This window comes from Sorex fumeus, unplaced genomic scaffold (genome assembly GCF_029834395.1).
Source record: "Sorex fumeus unplaced genomic scaffold, SorFum_2.1 ptg000006l, whole genome shotgun sequence".
In the NCBI taxonomy this organism is placed as follows: Eukaryota; Metazoa; Chordata; class Mammalia; order Eulipotyphla; family Soricidae; genus Sorex; species Sorex fumeus.
The window spans coordinates 11,229,981-11,251,692 of record NW_026606063.1 but is presented as its reverse complement, the minus strand read 5'-3'; the positions used below and the strand labels follow the sequence as shown (position 1 = coordinate 11,251,692).

At 46.0% G+C, this 21,712-nt stretch overlaps 1 protein-coding gene across 1 annotated transcript in view; it reads left to right on the top strand.

Moving 5' to 3' along the window:
* The window catches only part of SELENOI (selenoprotein I), a 46,768-nt gene that overhangs the window by 9,564 nt on the left and 15,492 nt on the right, over positions 1 to 21,712 (top strand). The window contains exons 2-6 of the mRNA XM_056124087.1: positions 7,324 to 7,392; positions 8,166 to 8,274; positions 8,816 to 8,890; positions 12,271 to 12,533; positions 14,641 to 14,749. Coding sequence (XP_055980062.1) covers positions 7,324 to 7,392; positions 8,166 to 8,274; positions 8,816 to 8,890; positions 12,271 to 12,533; positions 14,641 to 14,749 — 625 coding nt within the window. The remainder of the gene's footprint in view (positions 1 to 7,323; positions 7,393 to 8,165; positions 8,275 to 8,815; positions 8,891 to 12,270; positions 12,534 to 14,640; positions 14,750 to 21,712) is intronic.

The window sequence follows — 21,712 nt, the reverse complement described above, 5'->3', positions numbered from 1 at the left end:
CCTGGCAGGGTCCACTCCCAGTTAAGTGCCTGGGGGTTGTTCTGTGGACTCTCTGTTGCTGGGTATTGAGCCTGGGCCTCTGCAGGCAAAACAAGTGCCCATGCCCACTGAGCTCTCCAGCCTAAACCAGGTTTCTTTATCTGGGATATGGGGCAGCACCTACCTCATTTATTATGCAAATTAAATTTTGTGAAGTCCCTAGTTGGCACATGGTGACTTTATTTATTTTGTTTTGTAATTTTCAGTAATTTTTTGGTTTGTTTTTGTTTTGGGGCCCCACTGGCAATGCTCAGGTTACTCCTGACTCTGCACTCAGGAATTACTCCTGGTGGTGCTTGGGGGACCATAAGGGATACCAGTATCGAATCTGGGTACAAGGCAAATGCCCTAACCATTGTACTGTTGCTCTGACCCAATTTTTTTAAATTTAATTTATTTATCAGTGAAACACCATTAGGTACAGTTGTAGACTTACAAACTTTCGTGCTTGGGTTTCAGTTATACAATGATCGAGTACCCATCTCTCCACCAGTGCCCATTCTCCACCACCAATGATCCTAGTAGCCCTCCCACCCCCACACCCATCCCCCCTCACCCCACCCTGCCTCTGTGGCAGGGCATTCCCTTTTGCTCACTCTTTCCTTAGGGTGTTGTGGTTTGCAGTAGAGGTTTTGAGTGGCCATCGTGTTCGGTCCATAATCTGCTTTCAGCACGCATCTCACATCCCGAGTGAGTCCTCCAAATATCCTTTACTTGGTGTTCCCTTCTCTATCTGACCCAAATTAAAAAAAAAAAAAATCTAACCACAGTGATTTGCAGTACCACTCCTGATAAGGGTCCTTGCCTCCGGGTTTCCAACACCATACCCTCTGCAGGCCTCCCCACTTCTAGCCCCTCTCCCCTGCAGGGTAAGCTCGGTTCTAGAGGTCACTACTCAGGCTCCGTTGCCTTTGGCTATTTGTTGTCCTATGAGGGAGCTCATTCTCCACCTGTCCCTCTCCTAACTTCACGTAGCATATTACTCTCCAGATCCACCCGTGCAACAGCGAATTGCATGATTCAGCCTTCCATAGCTGAGCAGTATATACATGCCTCAGTTTCTTCTTTCCTCTCCTCCCCTCTCCCTCTTTCATCCTCCCCTTCCCCTCCTCCCCTCATTTCCCTTCACCTGTCTTCTCTTCCCCACCTTCCCCCTCTGCTCTTCTCCCTGCCCCTCTCTTCTCCAGTCCTGCCTACCCCTTCCTTCCCCTCTGTGGGCCGTTTGGATGATGGGGATTGACTGAACCCGGTGGGCTGCATGCAAGGCAGGAGCCCTACCCACTCTGCTATTGCTTTAGCCCTTATACTGCAGTTTCTTTATCCAACATGCAGTGACTCTATTGGTGTTGAGGAAATAAAAATCAGTGACCTTAATGCTTCCCTGCTGGAGAATAGCAGCCGGCAGCCAGCACATTCACGCAGCCCCACAAGATGCCACGGGAAAGGGTGTTTTATGAAAGGAAGCCAGACGTGGTAACTGAATGGGTAGATGGAAGAACGACCGGTGTCTGGTTTGGGTCCCACAGAGTTTTTGACTTCTGGTCTTTCCTTTTCTTAAGACAGAAAACTCTACTAAAGGCAGAGTGAGTATATTTTTTTCCACTGCCACCGATTTTTGCACCGATTTTTATGTTTCATCAAGGGCTTGATGCCTGGCTTTCTCATGCTCTCCTTTTGTCTTATCTTCTTGTACCATTCGTTAGCAGGCAGACCTGTTTGTCATTAGACGTGCTTGTTCTTGTCCCTCTGTTTTCCCTTCTCCCTCACCGCCCTCCTCGCTGACTAGTTAGCAGATATAAGTGATGGGATTCACTGAAATGAGACCTCATTACCCATTGAGTCATGTTCTCTGTGGGTGTGTTCTTTCTTTCTTATTTTTTAAAAATGGCTTTTAGGCCACACCCAGCAGTGCTGGGGCATCGCTCGCCACAGTGCTCTCAGGACCGTGTGGTATTAAAACCTTGTGCATGTAGTTTTTCTGTTGGGAAGATGACCTCTTAGAAACTTCATTTCTGCCCAGAATTAACAATCCATTTTTCTTTTGGTGTGTGTGTGTGTGTGTGTGTGTGTGTGTGCATTTAAAGTTTGGGTTTGGTGTTTTGGGGGTTGGTTTAAAAATATTTTTATTTGGGTGTCCTACAAGCACCAGGTAACATGGGGTATCTGTGCTTACTTCACAGCCGTGCGGTGTAGACACCAAGGCTCAGACTTGTCCTCCTGCATGCAAAGCCCTCTAAGTGATCTTCCAGGCCTTAGACTTGGCATTTTTAATGTTCTAGTGGATTGTTCTAGCAAAATTCCCTTCAGTTAGTGAGCACTTGCTAAGCGCTCGCCCACCTTTTCTCTTCTGGCAGTGCGGGTGTTTGAAGTCACGTTAAGGAGGTGAGTCATCAGAGCAATGGTGTGGTTTATCTTTTAGCTGGTTCGTAAAAACTTCATATGGAGAACCACCTCAGCAAAGCAATATTCAACTTCCCAGCAGTCTGAGAACGGCTATTAAAGTGGAAAGCAAACGTAAAGGAGTAGCATCTGTCACGTTCATATGTGAGTGCTCAGGCGCCAGTTAGTTTCGGCATGTGGATCGGAGCCCTGAGATACCCGCTTACAAGAAAAGAAGATGAGTGGTGCTCTTGGACTCATGCTCTATTTATTGCTGTGGAACAAACTGCCAGGGGCTGGGTGATATAAAGCAGCAGATGAGAGACAGTTTGAGTTTTTTGGACCTCTTCTGGTGGTTCTCAGGGCACCATAGAGGGTGTTGGGATCGAGCCTGGTTTGACTCTGTGCAAGACAAACGCCCTACCTGCTTCAGTATTGCTCCGGCCCCTCTTCTCAGTTCTTGGAGGTTGACAGTTGAATTATTTTGTTTCAGAGCTATCTGGAAAGTTAGTTTGAATAATAGCAATTTCAGACTGCAATGTTGACCCAAAATCAGTTCTTTATTGCTGTCTTGCTCTTTATGACTAAAACCACAAGATTTTAACTCAAGAACTTTGGGGAAAATTTTTTTGGCTTTTTGGGTCACACCGGTGATGCACAGGGGTTTCTCCTGGCTCTGCACTCAGGAATTACTCCTGGCGGTGCTTGGGGGGGACTATATGGGATGCTGGGAATTAACTCAGGTTGGCCATGTACAAGGCAAATACCCTCCCTGCCGTCCTATCACTCCAGCTTCCTGGAAATAATTTTTAAATAGTCAGAATGTCATTTGAGTTTACTTACTTCTGAAATGATTGACAGTTATTACTAGACGGTACTCAAGTCATATTTTATGGATTTCCACAGTTAGCTGAGGTATGGTTCTGCTTGTTTGGGGCCACACTCTGATACTCAAGGGCTCCTCCCAGCTCTGTACTGGGGGGTGCTTCTGGAAGTGCTCACAGGACCTTGTGTGTCAAGCCAGGATTCAAATCTGGGCTGTCTGCACGTGAAGCCTACACTTCCGCCCATGGAGCTATTTCTCTAGCCTCTAAACTATTTTTTTAAATGTAAAATTTTTATTTCAGGAGATAATGAACTTAAATGCATACTTGCCATTCAGAGGCTCTGGGTTTGAGTTCTGGTACCACATGGTTATTCTGGACCATTCTCTACACCAGTGGAGTACCCTGGTGAGCCCTGGCATGGCCAGGCCTGAGCAGCACCTGGCCTAGGTCCCACTCCCAGGCAAGTGCCTTATCTAACCCTTTCCCAACCCTGAGGGTTTTGTTTTGTGTTGGGTGCCAGGGATGCATACAGGGTCACATCCTTAGCCTAATTTTTTTTGTTCTTGTTTTGCATCTAGTGGCATTAAAAAAGAGATTAGTGGGGTTGGAGCCATAGTACTGTGGGGAGGGCTTTGCCTTGCATGGGGCTGACCTGGGTTCGAATCTGGCATCCCATATCATCCCCAGAGCACTGCCAGGAGTAATTCCTGAGTGCAGAGCCAGGAGTAACCAGTGTGACCCAGAAAGCAAAAGAAAAAAAAAAGAGATCGAGAGATCTGTTCCAGCTTTCCTCGTAGTCCTGATAGTGCCAGGCATGCAAGAATTAAGCTCTCCCCTGATCTCTCGACTGCCTCTTGCCTTTGCGTGATCTCCCGACCTCAGACTGTGGTGCTCAGACTGTGGTCTCCGGCATCTCTCCAGGAGTGGCTCGCAGAGCCGCAGCGACTGGGTGTTCTGCTAGTTCCTGAACATCGTTTTACTCGAAACGGAATTATTTGAACCAGTGTTCACAAATAGCTAAGTCTATTGTTCCATTATTAGAAGTTTGTATTTTACTTATTCATTTGTATTTAAGGTTTGAATTCTTTTTTTTTTCTTCTTCTTCTCTTGAATCACAGTTTTAAGTTTCTTTGTTTATACCCAGTGACAAGTGCCCTTGAGAAACCCTCAGGTGTGGAAGGCTAGAGCACAAGGCTGTTCTTTAGGGTTATTGTTTGCTTCCTTTTCTAGTCTCGCATTACATTTTTTCAGTACATTTGAGCTCACTTGCTATTATTACCCGTAAAAGAAAAAAAATCCAGTTAGGTGTATGTACTTTTTATTCTTTTGGTCTCCTGGAGATTCAGAGTTAAAACTTCAGAATTGAAAAAAGAATCAAATTAAAATACCATCAGTATGACCCTCCCCTCCTTCCCATTTCCTCCCTCTGTCGCGCGCGCGATGTGATCACACATCGTGGTAAATTGCGGTGTTTGCTGGTGATCCCTTTAGTTGTGGAGCTTTTACATGGCATGCCAGGGCTTGTACTCCTTTTGCTATGGCACCTGCACACATTCTTGTTTTTATTTGGGGGCCACAGTGCTCAGGGGTTCCTCCTGGCTCTGTGCCCAGGGATCACTCGGGACCATGTTGGGACCATATATGGCGATCGAACCCAGGTTGGCCGCTTACAAGGCAAATGCCCTTCCCATAGTGCTGTCGCTCTGGTCCCTTCAAGCCTGTGTTCTTTTTTTTTTTCTTTTTTTTTTTTTACAAGCCTGTGTTCTTGTAGTGCTCGTGGGGCTTGCAGTGATGCTCATCCCTGTGCCTGCTTGGGCTCTCAGCCTCTAGGTGTCGTGTTGACACACCGTGGTTTGCCTGGAAATGACTTGCTGCCAGAATTGGGCTTGGTGCACGTGCAGGCGGTGGAGACCCCACTTGGGGCCTCACTCTTGCAAGGCGGTTGCTTTGTCTGCTGAGCCAAGGGCCATTTTTTAGACCTAAATTCAAATTATGAAAAGCTGCTAGTTGAAACTTGGCAAACATTGGAGTTAAGAAAATTGTATGTCATATAGGGTTTTCAGGGAGTGTTCTAAATGGCTTTCTTCTGATGGGAGCTTCTTTGACTTGATGGTTTTCCAACTGATTATACTACCCAGCTAGCATTAGAGAGCCTGTGTGGGCCTTTATGAAGTGGATAAAACCTGGGCTCTCTTTTAGGGGTTCATCTTCCTTCTATGGTCTACAGATCTGAGGTCCGAAAGTCAGAAATTCTGTCAGTTGAGAATTCGTATGTGGCAGGATCTTTATGTGGAAAGGCTTAGTAAACTTTAGAGTACCTTACTGCAGGTAAATGTTGGTTTAACTTATCATAAAATGAGTAAATGTGTCAATAGAATAAAATTTTTAATAAAAATGTGTAAATAAAATAAAAACTTTGACTCAGGGGCCACAAGTCTTTTTTTTGGGGGGGGTTACACCTGGCGATGCACAGGGGTTACTCCTGGCTCTGCACTCAGGAGTTACTCCTGGTGGTGTTCAGGGGACCATATGGGATGCCGGGAATCGAACCTGGGTCTGCCGCATGCAAGGCAAACGCCCTACCCGCTGTGCTATCTCTCCAGCCCCAGGGGCCACAACTCTTGGCCAGGGATTTGAACCTGGCCTCCCAGTTTGCAGAGCATGCATCCATCTGGTTTCTCTGGGCCCCTAACTGTTGGTCCCAGTCAGCCAGCCAAGGACAAAATGAGGTGTCAGCCGGTAGTGTATTTTCTTCTTTGGGGAACTTCTGGTGGTGCTTAGGAACTACACCTAACTGTGCTCAGGAATCACTCCTGGCAGTGCTTGGGGGACCATGTGCGGTGCTGGGGATCGACCCAAGTTTGACCACATGCAAAGCAGCTACATTGACTCTTGTACTATATCTCTGGTCCCTGCTACTAGTATTTTCTGGAAAAAAACAAAAATTAGATACCTTATTTCCCTTTTATTTTTATACATATAAATACAAAATATAAATTGGGTAGGGTGGGAGGCACTCCTGATGGTGCTCAAGTCTTACTCCTGGCTCTGATCAGGAATCACTCCTGGCGGGGATCAGGGGACCAGATGGGATTCTGGGGATCCCTCCTGGGCAGCTGCATGCAGGCAGCACACTCCCCGCTGTACTTGCGTTCCGGCCCAACACTCCGGCCCAACACTCCGGGGTTCAGAGGTTCCTGGGGCTCCGACCACAGAGGAAATGACAGGGTTTTTTCTGATAGATTTTTTTTTTTCTGTTGGCTCACACAAAGCACTTCCTGAGGATCAAATACTGTTCTAAGTGCCTCTTGTATTGGTTAGCCTAATGCTTATGACACTCCTTTGTGGTAAAGGCCATCATCATTTTACGAGGGAAGAAACTAAAGCAGAGATTAAGGAACTTGCCCAAGGTGGCACCGAGATTCCTGTTCGCTGAGAATTCTGGAAACTGGTATCAGGTGTAGTCCAGTGTTTGAATGCACACGGCATAAGTTAGCGACCCACTTAGTTACGCAGGGCTTGTAAGCAATGGAAAGTTCATTTGGGTTTAGGCCATACCTGGTGGTGGTGCTAGGTAATCCCAGCTCAGTGCTTAGGGGACCTTGCGTGTGTAGATCGAACGAAGCTGGGGCCTTCTGCTTGCAGAGCATGTACTCGAGGAAGTCAAGTTACCTCTCTGGCCCCTTTCTATTGAAAGTCATAATAGAAAAGTTGGTTGAGTGGGGAAAAACAATATTTGGCTGAACTGACTGTTCCACCATTTTTCTTGGCCTTCCAGTTTTGTTATTCAGACAAGGTCATCATTTAAATAGACATAATCTCCTGGGTTTTTAAAATTTATTTTGGATTTTTGGACCATATCTAGTGGTGGTCAAGGATCACTCCAGGAGGAGATTGGGGGAACCATATGGGGTGCCACGATCAAACCTGGGTCAGTCACATGCAAAGCAAGCGCCCTACCTGCTTTACTATCTCTCGGCCTCCTCTCCTGGTTATTTAGGTGTTTGTTTTCATTTAGGAAATATTGTACTTGATAATATGCAAGAATAAACTGAATATTTCTTTGATTTCTTCACAGTACAGTGCCGTAGACACCAACCCACTATCTCTGTATGTCATGCATCCGTTTTGGAACACTATAGTAAAGGTAAGATGATCAGTAGGCATTTCCATATATTCTTGTGAGTTTTAAATATATTAAATTACTTGGGGACTGTTAACAAATACACTGTTAATAGCATAGCTAGAGAAACTCCCCTTCTACTGCCCTTTTCCCTTAGTAACTTGTCCTTTGATTTGCCTCATGGTTGAAGTCTTTTTTTTTTCTTTTTTTTTTCTTTTTGGGTCCACCTGGCGATTCACAGGGGTTACTCCTGGCTCTGCACTCAGGAATTACCCCTGGTGGTGCTCAGGGGACCATATGACATGCTGGGAATCGAACCTGGGTCAACCGCGTGCAAGGCAAACACCCTACCCGCTGTGCTATTGCTCCAGCCCCTCATGGTTGAACTCTTAAGGTTACATGTACACTGGAATTTATCAGCTTTGTATAATGTCTTTTAAACTTTTCTAAAATTAAGATCATAAGAAATCCTCACTACTACCATCACCACCACCACTACCACCAGCCACCACCATGAAAAATAAAAAATTATAAGAAACCACTGATTGTGTAACTCTTTGAAATGTGTAAAAATAGAGAAAAGAAATGCTTACACCTATCAGCTAGAGATTATGGTATACATTTCAGTAGTGATCACTCCACATGTGTTTTTCATCTCTACAGTTTTTATTATAACTTAAGTTTACATGTTGTATCATGATATGGACAGAGGCTCCTCTGCTTTAATAATTATAAATAATAAATTTTTAAATTATAATTGTGAAAAATAATATATGTGTGTTTTTTCATTTTAAAAGGCATTTCCTACTTGGCTGGCTCCAAATCTGATCACCTTTTCTGGTTTTCTGCTGGTTGTATTCAATTTCCTACTTTTAGCATACTTCGATCCTGACTTTTATGCTTCAGGTAAGATTATTGTTATTTTTTTTGCGGGGGGGAGGACACACTCCCAAGATGCTCTGTATGAAGTTCCAAAGCGCTGTATCTAGTTACAAAGTTACCCACGAGCACAGAACCATCCAGTTGAGATCATCAGATCAATCTATATCCAAATAAAAAGATTTTTGTTTAGCTAATTCGAATAGTGAAAGAGTCTAGACGGAAGATTTAACACATGCTTATAATATAATCATAAATAATATTGGATCAGATGAAACCCAAGCATTTTTTTATATTGCAAAACCATGTTTCATTCTAGGACCAGGTAAGTTTCTAGCAAAGAGGAACAGTGAGCCTTATGTTGTGGGCTCAGATTTAAGTGCCCATGTGAGGGATTGGCTGGGTGGATTCTCTGGTTTTGTCAGATTGTGCTGATATATTTTAATATCACTCTGTGTTGAGAATGCATTGTAAGGTTCTCTAACTTGAATTTAAGTTAGACCTATTTCTCATTGACAGCTTACACTGTCTGAGAAGGCGTTAAATTTGAGGTTGCATTCTTTTGCAGCACCAGGCCACAAACACGTCCCTGATTGGGTGTGGATTCTAGTGGGAATTCTCAACTTCACCGCCTACACACTAGGTAAGAAGTCGTCACCTTCTCCTTGGCTCAGGGTTGGTCAGTCAGCAGAAGTGCCCTGCACTGAGAAAATAAACTTTCTCCCTTATAGTTTATTTTAACCAAGATTTAGTAATACCCTGTTAAGTTGGATAAGTGCTTTTGAGTTTTTCTATGAAAAAGACTGTCATCTATTGCTAGAATTCAAAGTATATCTGGGAAATGACCAGCTGTAGCCCAATCTGGCCCCTCATCTATGTTTGCTAACTGAAAATTGATGGGACTCCACCTCAGTGCTCGTTCCTTTGCGCAGTATCAGCTAGTTTTCCTGCAATGAAACACAGTTTATTAGTTGCAACAGAGACTTGAATGACTCACAGAGCCTAAATTACCTTCTGTTGTTTTACAAAATACCTGCCAACCCCTGGAATAAGATGTCCTTTTTGTGACAAGATTTTTGTTTGTTTATTTGTTTGGGCCATACCCAACAGTGATCAGAGGTAACTCCTGGCTCTCTGCTGAGGAATTACTCCTGGGCGTGTGTGGGGAACTATATAGGATGCCGGGAATTGAGCCTGGGTCAGCTGCATACAAGGCAAACACCCTACTACCCCCTGTACTGTCTCTCTGGCCCCAAGATTGGGAAGCACTGGGGCATTTGAAGTCATTGTGAGAGGTGGTGTGATTTTTCAGAGGAGTGAGAACAGATGAGGAAGTGGTCAGTTCTGGTCTGGTGGAGGCAGAGGTCGATGGGCTGTGCTGGGTCTGTGTCTCCTGCCAAGAATGCTTCCTCATGGGTCTTTCTGCATGGCTTGCCCTGTGTTTTTCTATTCTCCTGTCGCCTCTCTTTCCCTCCCTAGCACCTGAAACCATATGCCCCGTCTTGCTTCCTTGGCAGAAGGAGCTGTGCTCTGTTCGCTGCTGACTCCCGTGCCTAGGACAGTGGCTGGCACATTGTAGGTGCCCAGTTCATGGCTGCCTCCATCCCCCTTCTTGGGTGCTAGGGATAGAATCCAGGGGCTCACCGTGTTAGACAGGTGCCCTGCCACTACCACAGCCCTGACTTTCAAATGACTGTAAAACACACACACCCACCGCACACCCCGATTTAAAGTTCCTTTGATCTCTTCAGATGAAAATGACCTGCCTCCTGAGTGCAGAGCCATGAGTAACCCATAGAATCTGATACGGGATTAAGTGCCGCCACTGGATAACAGGCTGCAGGAGCTTGGGCAAGGAAGAGAGTGGAGTCTCGACGTGTTAAGGGAAAGCTTAGTTTAAAGTTTCCTACTTAGGGCATCGGTTATTAAAGATGAACAGGTTTGTTTTTTTTTTTTCCTTTTTCTTTTTGGGTCACACCCAGCGATGCACGGGGATTACTCCTGGCTCTGCACTCAGAAATTACTCCTGGGGTGCTCAGAGGACCCTGTGGGATGCTAGGAATCGAACCCAAGTCAGCTGTGTGCAAGGCAAAGGCCCTCCCCACTGTGCTATCGCTCCAGCCCCAAAGATGAGCGGGTTTTAAAGTCTTGCTCTGTATTGGTTGGTAAGGATGAAGGGAAATAGAAGAGAAAGGTGAGCGTGGGCAGGGCATCTATGGACAGCCTGTGATATGGTGAAGCCTTACTGACACTTTGCCAGGAACTACCTTGTTTGATCCACAGTTCTGGAAAAATCCCGACCTCCCGGAAGTGTCTGTAGAACTGCCGTGAACAGGAGATGTCTATAGTCTTTATTAACTAATGCAACTATTTTTACTTTTTTTGCTGCAGAAATGTAACATACTTACTGAATCATAGGGCCTGCAGGGTTTCATGGCTTTCTTTTATAAATTTTGCCTTTTGGGGCCACTCCTGGCAGTGTGGGGAGACCGTGCTGAGCCCGGGCTCCTTCCAACTCAGCTGTTCGGTGCTGCTTGGCCTGCATGTGCTTTTCCCCTTGGCATTGCTCCTACGGCACCCCTGCTCTTGAAATGCTACACACCTTTATCTCCTAGCCACTGAAATCCAACTCATTCTGCATGTTTCCGCTCAAATTTCATCTCATCTGGAAAGCCACTCCGGGTTATCTTAGCCCAAAGAAAAACTGCCCTTTTCCTCTCCTTTTCTATGTGATACGTTGCATTTTTACCTTTTTTTTTTTCTTTTTTTGCGGGGGGCGCGGGGTGGGTGTTGGCCATACCCACTAGTGCTTGGGGGCTACTCCTAACTCTGAACTCAAGCTTGGGGTCGCTCCTGGTGGTGTTGGGGGTGACCATGAGGTACCTTGGGGATGCACAGTATAAATTGCAGCCTGTTGAGCAACCTCCAGCCCCACACCCTGGCTTTAATCACCGTGTTCGGTTTCTGTTCTTATTTGTCAACACTCTGGGAACAAAGTTAGAACATTTTCTTTGGCTATGCCTGGCAGTGCTCAGGGGTCACTCCTGGCAGGCGCAGGAGACCATATGGGGTGCCAGGGATTGAACCTGAGTCTGCTGCGTGCAAGGCAAGTGTGTTACTTGCTCTCCTGTTGCTCCACCCACTCTGGACATAAACTTAGTTTATTCTAAGACTTGTAACCTTCACAGCATCGAGAATTGTGCAGGATAGGGGCTGGAGCGATAGCACAGTGGGTAGTGCGTTTTCCTTGTACGCGGCTGACCCAGGTTCAATTCCTACCCAGGACCATCCCATATGGTCCCCCGAGCACCACCAGGAGTAATTCCTGAGTGCATGAGCCAGGAGGAACCCCTGAGCATCGCCGGGTGTGAGCCAAAAAGAATAGTGCAGAACCAGAGCGATAGGACAGCGGGTAGGGTGCTTGCCTTGCACGAAGCCAACCTGAGTTTGACCCCTGGCAGTGCATGTGGTCCCCTGAGCTTCCCCAGAGGTGACCCTTGAGTGCAGAGTCAGGAGTCATTCCCGAGCACTCCCAGGTATGGACCCAAAACAAGAAAACAAAACAAAACATCTGGAATTGTGGAGTCATAATCTGTAAAGAAGCCAGAGTCACATCAGACAAGAGGAGCGAGTCCCCGTGAATGCGGTCTGTGGTGGTGTCAGATGGGGGCTGGGGTGCTGAGAACAGAGTGCCCTGTGCGAGCACCTGGACGTGAGCCGGCCGGATGCAGAGCTTAGTGGGAGCGTCTCTTTGGCCTCGACTCAGCACCCGTCAGTCTGACAGCTTGACACTTTCGGATGAGACTGAGAAATGACAGATTTCGTTTCTAGTATCTATAAGTTGTTGGAATTAATGTGTTGTGTCCCCCCCTTGACCCCCCCCCCCCCCCCCCGTAGCTGGAACCCGCACGTCATTTAATTAGCATCCCTGTCACCTGATTGCTTGCCCCTGTTTACTGGGGACACCCTCCTCTGTGCTGCTCAGATGTTGAACTTCTCCTGTGGCGTGTGTTTCTGTTGCAGATGGTGTGGACGGCAAGCAAGCCCGGAGGACCAGTTCCAGCACCCCTCTAGGGGAGCTGTTTGATCATGGCCTGGACAGCTGGTCATGTGTTTACTTTGTGGTCACGGTGTATTCCATCTTTGGACGAGGCTCGTCTGGTGTCAGTGTTCTCGTGCTCTATTTCCTGCTCTGGGTCGTTTTGTTCTCTTTCATCCTGTCCCACTGGGAAAAGTATAACACAGGAATTCTTTTCCTGCCTTGGGGATATGACATTAGCCAGGTGGTAAGTATGTGTCCTGCCACAGATTTGCAACATTGCCCTGAATTCTATGGGGAAGGTTTTTTTAAATTTTTTTTCTTTATCGTCCTTATTGTTCATGATGCTTTTTGGGGGTTACAAAGGATAGCTGCTTTTTAAGATATTTCTTCCCATTTTTAAGACATTCCTTATTTATGAAAATGTCAAGCATATCCAAACAAAGAGGGCACCATATTATGAACCCTAACATACCTATTTTTTTAATTAAATTTAATTTTTTTAAGTTGCTCAATAACTTATTATATTCAACATTCCTATGCCAGTCCCACCACCATTACACCTTCCCACCACCATTATTTTCCCAGGTCCTAAGTAATTTATTTGGTATTGCGTACTATGACTAATCCGCTAAAAATTATACAGTTTCTGAGAGCAAAGTGTGTTAAGGTTGTTGCATCTCACCCTGCAGCCATTAAGCCCGTGTATAAGAGGCTACTAACTTGTTACAGGTTGGGCCTTTGTGTGCTAATGTTTTTATTAATTAATTTATCTCTCCGGATGAGATTGATTGTCTTCTACTTTACACTCCATCAGATGTGGTGTGCTGCTGTTGGTACATAAGTGGTGTAGAGTTTGAGATGTGGTGCGGCCACAAATGCGGCCGCCAAAAGTGCCTATTACTTAGCTTCTTGCATACCCCTCTTCTCCCTTCCCCTTGCTAACTGTGTGATGAGCTCTTTACTGTATATGCCCATGAATGGGAAGTGCTTTTGGGGGGGTATGGGGCACTCAGTGATCCAGGGCCTGGAGCCAGTCCCGGTGTTGGGGGCCACCAGGACTGCAGTCAGTGGTGCTGGAGCCAAGGAGGGCTGGCAGTTCTGAGGATGGAACCCAGAGCTCAGAAAACAATCACAGGGATTACAACTTGACATGAATGTGTGCATGTGCGTGTGTACGTTTTAGCATTTCTAAATTGTATAACTTTTTTATCATCATTATTTTAAATTTTATTGGAAACACCACTGTGATTTACAATATTTTAATAATGAGGCTTATGCAAACCTCCCAACAGAGTGTTTGCTTCCCTCCTATTTTAAGAACTGAAAGGTTTTAATATTAATACATTTTTATTCATTTGAGCTCTTGATTTCATAAAGAAAAATAGGCACACTGCAATTAAATTGTTGATGTTCTTGTTTTCAACATCTCAGTGAGTAGATAGATTCATTCTCTTATAGGCTATTAACTCTCCTTGCCTTTGAATGCAGATTTTTATGTTATCATTATCCGTGTTTGGAGCTAAGGAACTGAGGTGCAGTGAAGAGTCAAGTGGGAGTGTGTTACGTGAAGAACAGGGTTGGGTCAGCAGATGGGATCATTTTAGCCTTGGCCAACTTATAAAGGACATTAAAATCTTTCACCTGGTGATCAATTGTTTACACTGCCTAGAAATTTCTTTAAGTACAGTTGGCTTCAAAAAATTTTCTTTTGTGGGGAGAAGGGTTTGGGCCACAGACACCTGGCACGCTCAAGGCTTATTTCTACTCAGGGAGCAATCCTAGCAGTGGTCTGCGAGGTTTTTTTTTTTGTTGTTGTTGTTTTGTGGTATTGGGACTCATCAAACAGGGTCAGCCGTGTGCAAGGCAAGGACCGTAATCCCTGTACTACTTTTGGCCTCTCCCATTTTCTTAATCGAGTGGGGACTCTCAAATGGTACTCAGGAGGCCCCACTGGCCAGATTCTGCCAATTTGGCTGATAGTTTGGGCCAATACAAAGGCCCAAGGACATGGTGCTTCTTGGTCCCCGACTCGCCTCAAAGTATCAGGGATTACTCAGACCACCCCAAAATGCTTGGGGACTCCTCTATGCCTGGTGATGTTCAGGGGACCATGTGGTGCCAGGGATTGAACCTGGGTTGCACACATGCCAGACACATACCCGAACTGCTATGCTGTCTCCTAACCCTGAAAATAATTATTTTTCTAAAGGTAAGACATTTGTCACAATTTAAAAGTCAGGATACTTATACTCAAACTGTTGATTAGCGTTATACTCCGTAAAGTGTTATTGTCTCCTTGATCTCTCCAGCTGTTAATGCCTCCCTGCTTTTGTCTTGTGTTTTCCTTCCAGACTATTTCTCTTGTCTACATAGTGACGGCGGTTGTGGGAGTTGAGGCCTGGTATGAACCTTTCCTGTTTAATTTCTTATATAGAGACCTATTCACTACAATGATTATTGGTAAGAAGCTCCATGTTGAAGCCTGTTTTAACATCACTTTGTTATCAAAGCCAGTGTGTGATTATAATAAACCGCAATACCCTTCTCCTTCCCCTTGGTTCCCCAGCTAGCAGAGGACCACTACTACCTTTTTGAATGTCAGTCAGAACTTGTGAAAAATAAGATTTCTTTGTTTTGGTTTCTTTGCTCAGCACCAAACCTATTTCTGCTCTTAAGAAGCTTGGAAGATAGATCCTCCTGTTCAGATTAACCTAGACTGTATTGGAGGAGCCACATTGTGTTCGAAACTTTATGCTTGTTTCCATGTTGAAGATTATTAGTTTGAAAGAAATAAAGTACATTAAACTTAGAGTTTACTTTATAATGTAGCTGTTCCAAATATTAAACCTCTATACCTCTTAAATAGTCATGTTTTTTGGAAGGGGGTGGGGAATGGTCACACGTGGCTGTGCTCGGGGCTTACTCTGGGGACCATACGCAGTACCAGGGATTGAACTTGAGTCGGTCATGTGCAAGGCAATGCCTTATCTGCTGTACTGTCTCTCTGGCCCTCATGCCCACCTTCTTATGCCACTAAATGCTAGTAAGTAAAAGTAAAAAGTAAAGTAAGTAAAGGCCCTCCCATTGATCATCTATTTGCTTGAGCGGGCCCAGTAACGTCTCCATTGGAGACTTCGTTGTTACTGTGTTTGGCATATCGAATACGTCACGGGGAGCTTGCCAGGCTCTGCCGTGCGGGCGAGATACTCTCGGTAGCTTGCCGGGCTCTCCGAGAGGGGCGGAGGAATCAAACTCAGGTTGGCCATGTTGGCCGCTTGCAAGGCAAACGCCCTACCCGCTGTGATATCGCTCCAGCCCAAATGCTAGTAAATGTTGGCTTTTTTTTTTTCTTGTGATACCAAAAATTGTATTCAGGGCCCACACATGCCTTGCCCCGTGATAATTTTTTTATTATTATTATTTGATTTTAGCCTAAGGTACAAAATGATTGACCAGTGGGGAAGGATCTTTTCTGTAGAAAAGGCAGACTGCGAGTGGCGCCTGGGCTGTCACTCTGGGGCCCTGGGAATGGCACTAAATAAGGAGCTGTGCAGAAGTATTAAAAAATCGCGTCAGCTACTGCTGTTTCCTTATTCAAAAACATCCCTCGGGGAACCTGGGGGGTGGAATTAGGTGGCGTAGCTGGGCACTGATTTGTGGGAAAAGGAGTTGTTAGGGCTCTTTTGCTATGAATCGCAGATTGATTTTGAGCTCTCTGAGCTGTTCGTATCTTGGTACCTGTATACGCGGGGATCTCTTTGCCCTGAAAGGGCAATTTGTCGGCTCCCACCTTGTCGTGAATCTTTTGATTGGAAGCAGCTTGTTCCAAGGAAGATTTGCTGCATTTCAATTTAAATGTCAAATTTAAAGATAACCAGGGAATCCTCTGATACCTGAGTGTATTTTTGAATGTTTGTTGGGTAATTTAAAAGGCACTTACTTTGCTTCGTAGTTATAAACGTATCTGATTTCCTCCCTTTGAAATAAAGCGAAAGCCCACAAGTTTCTGTGCAAATGAAGTAGCTTCTCCAGGATAGAATTTGAGCAAACACAGATAGATAGGCCTTGGGACTGACCTTTCTTGGTAAGGGCTACTGCGGGGGGTGAGGTGACTGGGTCAAGAGGGATGATGAAAGGGTGGTAGTAGGTGGAGTGGCTCCTGGACTTTTGTTTGTTTGTTCTGTATGTGGGCCACACCAGGTAGTGGCCAGGGGTGACTCTTGGCTCTGCACTCAGGGTGCTGCTCAGGGGGTCATGCAGTGCCAGGGACCAACTCCCACATCTCTGGTCAGCCGAGTGTGTCTCAGCCCTTGTTGCCGTCTCTCCAGGGACCACTTGGAGTCAGTTTCTATTAACCGCTTAAAAAAAAAAGAAGCTGTCTTTGCATATCTGGCAGTTTTCTTGTTGAAAACCGGACGTTGTTGCTAATGCTTGTAGATTCTAGTAGATTGTAGACTACTCTGGTGACTTCTCTATTTTTGTCCTAATAGAGGGATAATTTGTCTAGACAGAACTGAGAAGTCCGTCTTTCTGGTGTACTATAGTCGGTGTCTGTGTTCAGTTGTTCTATTTCCGGTTACTGCTTTTTCCGCCCAATCGCTTCAAAGACTCTCTCTCTCTCTCTCTCTCTCTCTCTCTCTCTCTCTCTCTCTCTCTGTCTGTCAGTGTGTGGAGGTGTGCAGCATGGCTGCTCAGACTGTGTTCTTCACCCCCGCCCCTCCCCCACCCATGATGGCCTTGCTTCAGGGGTTTCCCCCTCTTGGATCTCTCACTTCTGAGATTTGATTTCGGAGCCACACCTGGCTGTGCTCTGGGGCTACTCTTAGTGGAGGCCCATGTACTCCCAGGCCTCCTGCCTGCACATCGCACATTCCAGCGCACGCCCCGTCTCTCCTGGCTCTTTAGTTGCTTGGCGGGCAGCTGCACTGTGTCCTCTGACACCTGAAGCCAGCCAGGCTGCTGCCTTCTGAAGCCCCGGTGGCGGAGCAGGACTGGGACTGTTCTTGGTGGAAGGTGAGACCCACAAGGGCCCTCAGTCAGCAGGCCGGCACCCCTCGCCGCGTCTGTCTGCCTTCTCTCTCGGCCCCATGGCAGTCTCTGGCCAGCTGTCAGCCAGGGATTTGAGCTGCATTGAGATTTGGAATCTCGGCCCTTTTGCACCTCTCTTTTTCTGTAAAACACCCCCAGGGCCAGAGTGATAGTACTGCTAGTAGGGCAGTTGCCTTGCAGTGTCCTGGGTTTGATCCTCAACATCCCATATGGTCCTTCCCCAGCCCACCAGGATTGATCCCTGAGTGCAGAGCCAGGAGTAAGTCCTGAACTCAGCCCCATGTGCCTCTTTCCCCAAACAAAACAAAAGAAAACAAAAAAGCCCTGCTGAAACTTCGGGCGTCTCTGCCGCTCTGAGTTCTCTTATCTGCCTCTCAGTGTGGTGAGGACGGCTTTCCATATCTGGGCTGCCCACAGACACTGCTGGGCCCTCGTGTTTCACGGGTAAATGTTTTTCCAGAGTCTGTGTGCCTTTTAATTATTTTCTAATGTCTTCAAAGAGTTGCAGCAATATCTTTATCTGTTCTTTTAGTGACTTTTTTGTTTGTTTTAATGAAAGGAGGTTCCTGCTTTTTTATTTTATTATCAGATTTTTATCTATGACTGTCTTACAGCCATTCTCAGTTTTTATTTTTTTAAACTTTTTTATTAAATCACTGTGAGATAGACCCTTTCAAAGCTATTCCTGGTTGGATTTCATATAGTGTTCCAACACCATTCCTCCACCAGTGTACATTTCCCAGTACCAGTGAACCAGTGTCCCCAGGTTCCCTCCCATCCCCCATCCCCCACCCCCTGCCTGCCTCTTATGGCAGGTGCCTCTCTCTCTCTCTCTCTCTCTCTCTCTCTCTCTCTCTCTCTCTCTCTCTCTCTCGCCCCCCCCCCCCTTGGGGCATTATGGTTGGATCTAACCACAGTGTGTGGGGCTGAGGGTAGGTAAGATAGAGAAGAGACCAGTATGACAATAACAGCTGGGAATGACCACGCTGGACAAGAACTGAGGGTTAAAAGTAGGTAAAGGGATATTCTTGATAACACTTCAGTATCAATGTTTCATTTCGTTTTTAGTCTCTTCAGTTTCTCTTTCGAGTGTTTTCTTAGAGAAAGTAAATATGAGTGTCTGTGTAGCTCTATCATCCCCTCAGATACTACAAGCCAGGTTTTATATTATTTATTTTGGTTTTGGGGTCACACCCAGTGGGGGTAATTCCAGGTTCTGCACTACAGGGATCATTCCTGGTGGGCTCAGGGTACCATATGGGATGCTGGGGGTTAAACTCAGGTCAGCTGCATGCAAGCAAGTGCCCTACCCACTGTACTATCTCTCTGGCTCCAGTTTTTTGTTTTTTTTTTTATTTGTGAATCATCATGGGTCACAGTTACAGACTTAGAACTTTCGTGCTTGCGTTTCAGTCATACAATGGTCGAGTACCCATCCCTCCACCAGTGCCCATTTCCCACCACCAATGGTCCCAGCATCCTTCCCACCACCCCCACCCCGTCCCCTCCACCCCACCCCACCTCTGTGGCAGGGCATTCCCTTTTGCGCTCTCTCTCCTTTTGGGTGTTGTGGTTTGCAGTCGAGATATTAAGTGTCTGGCCCCTGTTTTACGATACTCTTCTCCGCTGTGCAGGGGATCAGACCCAGGGCTTTTTCTCAGGAAAGACAAGTGCTTTGTCACTTCTCAGGAAAGGCAAGTGCTTTGTCACTTCAGCCTTATACTTGGCTTTTTCTCACGTGATGCTCTGGAGATCTCTACATAATGACAGACAAGGATCTGTCTCGTTTCTTTTTTTTGTGAGGGGTGCTCAGGGGGCCCCGGGCTACTCCTGGTAACACTTGACCTGTTGCAGTTTGGGCTTTAGCAGCGCTCTGGGCCTCCAGACTCACCCTGGCAGTGCTCAGGGGACTTGCAGTGCTGACTGTCCAGTACGGCACCTCCACATGCCAGGCTGAGTGGGAGCCGCTGGAGCTGGTTCCTTCTTCCACCCCTCGTGTGGCCTGGTCATAGTTATTATCAGTCTTCCTTGGACTTTTGGATGATTTCCAGTCTCTGGTTTGACACAGATTGCTACAGTGACTAGTCTAATAGGATGTCTGTGTCTTTTATCACTTTTGCAGAAGAGGCCCCCAGGAGTTGAGTTACTAGGGAAGAACAGTGTATACAATTTTACTAAACATTCCCCTCCACCCTTCTTTAGGAGCTATTTGATCTTGAATCCACCCCTAGCTGTGTATGAAAAGGCTCATTTATTTATAGTTTTCCCAACATGGAAGATTGTCAGACTGCAATTTTTGCCACCCTGACAGAAATAGTAAGAAGTGATATAGCTATATAGCTTTAGTTGGCATGTCTCTTACTATAAATGAACTTCTCTAGTGTTTAAGAGCACTTTTTTCTGTACATTTTTAATATCTCTAGGCCATTTTTGCTATAGGGTTGTTAATTTTCACTTTGTTTTTAGAAGCTCTTTATTTGCCTGACATATTCTTTGTGTCCCTAGGAATAAAGAGTTCCTCGTTGTGGTCTGTCCTTTCCACTTTCCTTAAAGATTTTTTTTTTGTTTTGTTTTGCTTTGGTATTTTGGCTCTGCACTCAGGAATTAACTCCTGGTGGAACTTGCGGGACCTTATGGGATGCTGGGGATCGAACCGGAGTGGACTGTGCAAGGCAAAGGCCCTCCCCACAGTACTATCGCTCTGGCCCAAAGTATTTTCTGTCTTAGTGGTTTTAACAGAAGTTTCTGTTCACTGAGGAAGCGTGGGATTTTAAAGAACCAAAATACTCTGTTGACCATACTTTGGTGTGTATCTCAATCTACTCCGTCCTTTTTTTCAGATTCCACTCTTGTCACCATCTATTCAATTTCCTAGGGCCTTCCTCTAGCTGTGTGAAAAGGAATCCACATACGAAGGGTTCTTCCTCTCTTATTATGTATGTGCTCGAAGGTTTTGTATGTATTCAGTGCTCTACAGAAAGTGTGTTAAATACTGTTTAGAGAAGAAATAAAAGGTGTGCTTGTGGGGCTGGAGCGATAGCACAACGGGTAGGGCATTTGCCTTGCACGCGGCCGATACTGGTTCGATTCCCAGCATCCCGTATGGTCCCCTGAGCACCGCCAGGAGTAACTCCTGAGTGCAGAGCCAGGAGGAACCCCTGAGCATTGCTGGGTGTGACCCAAAAAGCAAAAAAAAAAAAAAAGTGTGCTTGTGGCCACAGAGATGGGTCAGAGGGCTGGGGCACGGCCAGGAGTGGCACCTCATGAACCACGCTGGTTCTGTCCGACAGCCAGAAACCGAAGTGTGCTTTTGGGCAACCCCACGGAGCCCAGACTTCTACATGCTCTATTTAAGATAAGAGTTATTTGAAGACATTTTAAACTGAAATCCCTCTTGGTAGCAACTCCTTTGCACAGTTTTTCTTCACCCGTTTCTAACCCCGAGGCCTGCTGGTGATTTTGAGAACTGTCATTCGGCTCCCAGCACACGTCCTGTGTTCCTCGCTGGACGCAGAGAGAGTGGATGTATCTCAGCTTTATTCTTTTCCTCTCATTTCTCACTTGGGGGAACTTGGTTCTGCTTGGACTTGGGAGGGAGCAGAGTAATTGGTCTTTTAAGATAGTATTTCTATTTGATAGGCTCTAGTATTTTCATCCAAGTTTAACAAAATATCTTAGGAATTATATTTTGTTTTTCTCCTAATTCTGTGCCTAAGGGGCCAGGGGGGTTCACTCCTGCTAGTACCTGGGACGTGGTGTCAGAAATCGAACCTAGGCTTCTCACAGAGAAGGCGAGTGCCATTTTACTGGCTCTGCAGTTGCTTTGAAGGAGTCTTTTCTGCCATTGATCTTTTTTTTTTTTTTTACTTTTTGGGTCACACCCAGCAATGCTCAGGGGTTACTCCTGGCTCTGCATTCAGGAATTACTCCTGGCGGTGCTTGGGGGACCATATGGGATGCTGGCGATCGAACCCAGGTCGGCCACGTGCAAGGCAAATTCCCTACCTGCTGTGCTATCACTCCAGTCTCTGCCATTGGTCCTTATAACTGCGGTGGACACTCCCACCACCCAGCCCCACTCATTGGGAATCGAGTGCATCACCTAGGGTTAATATATCAAGTGACAATCATATGCCCGATTGAAGGGTCGAGAAAGTTGCACATGTATTTCACTGGAGTGAGAAAGAGAACGATCAGGAATTTGCATCTTTGCAGATGACAGAATTCGGTGATTTTATTTTGTGTGTTTTGGTTTAGTTTGGGGGCCACACCCACTGGAGCTCAGGGCCTACTCCCAGCTTAGTGCTTGCTTGTCATCCCGGGCAGTGCTCAGGGGACCGTGTGATCCTAAGGTCCAGTTCCGGTCGCCATTTG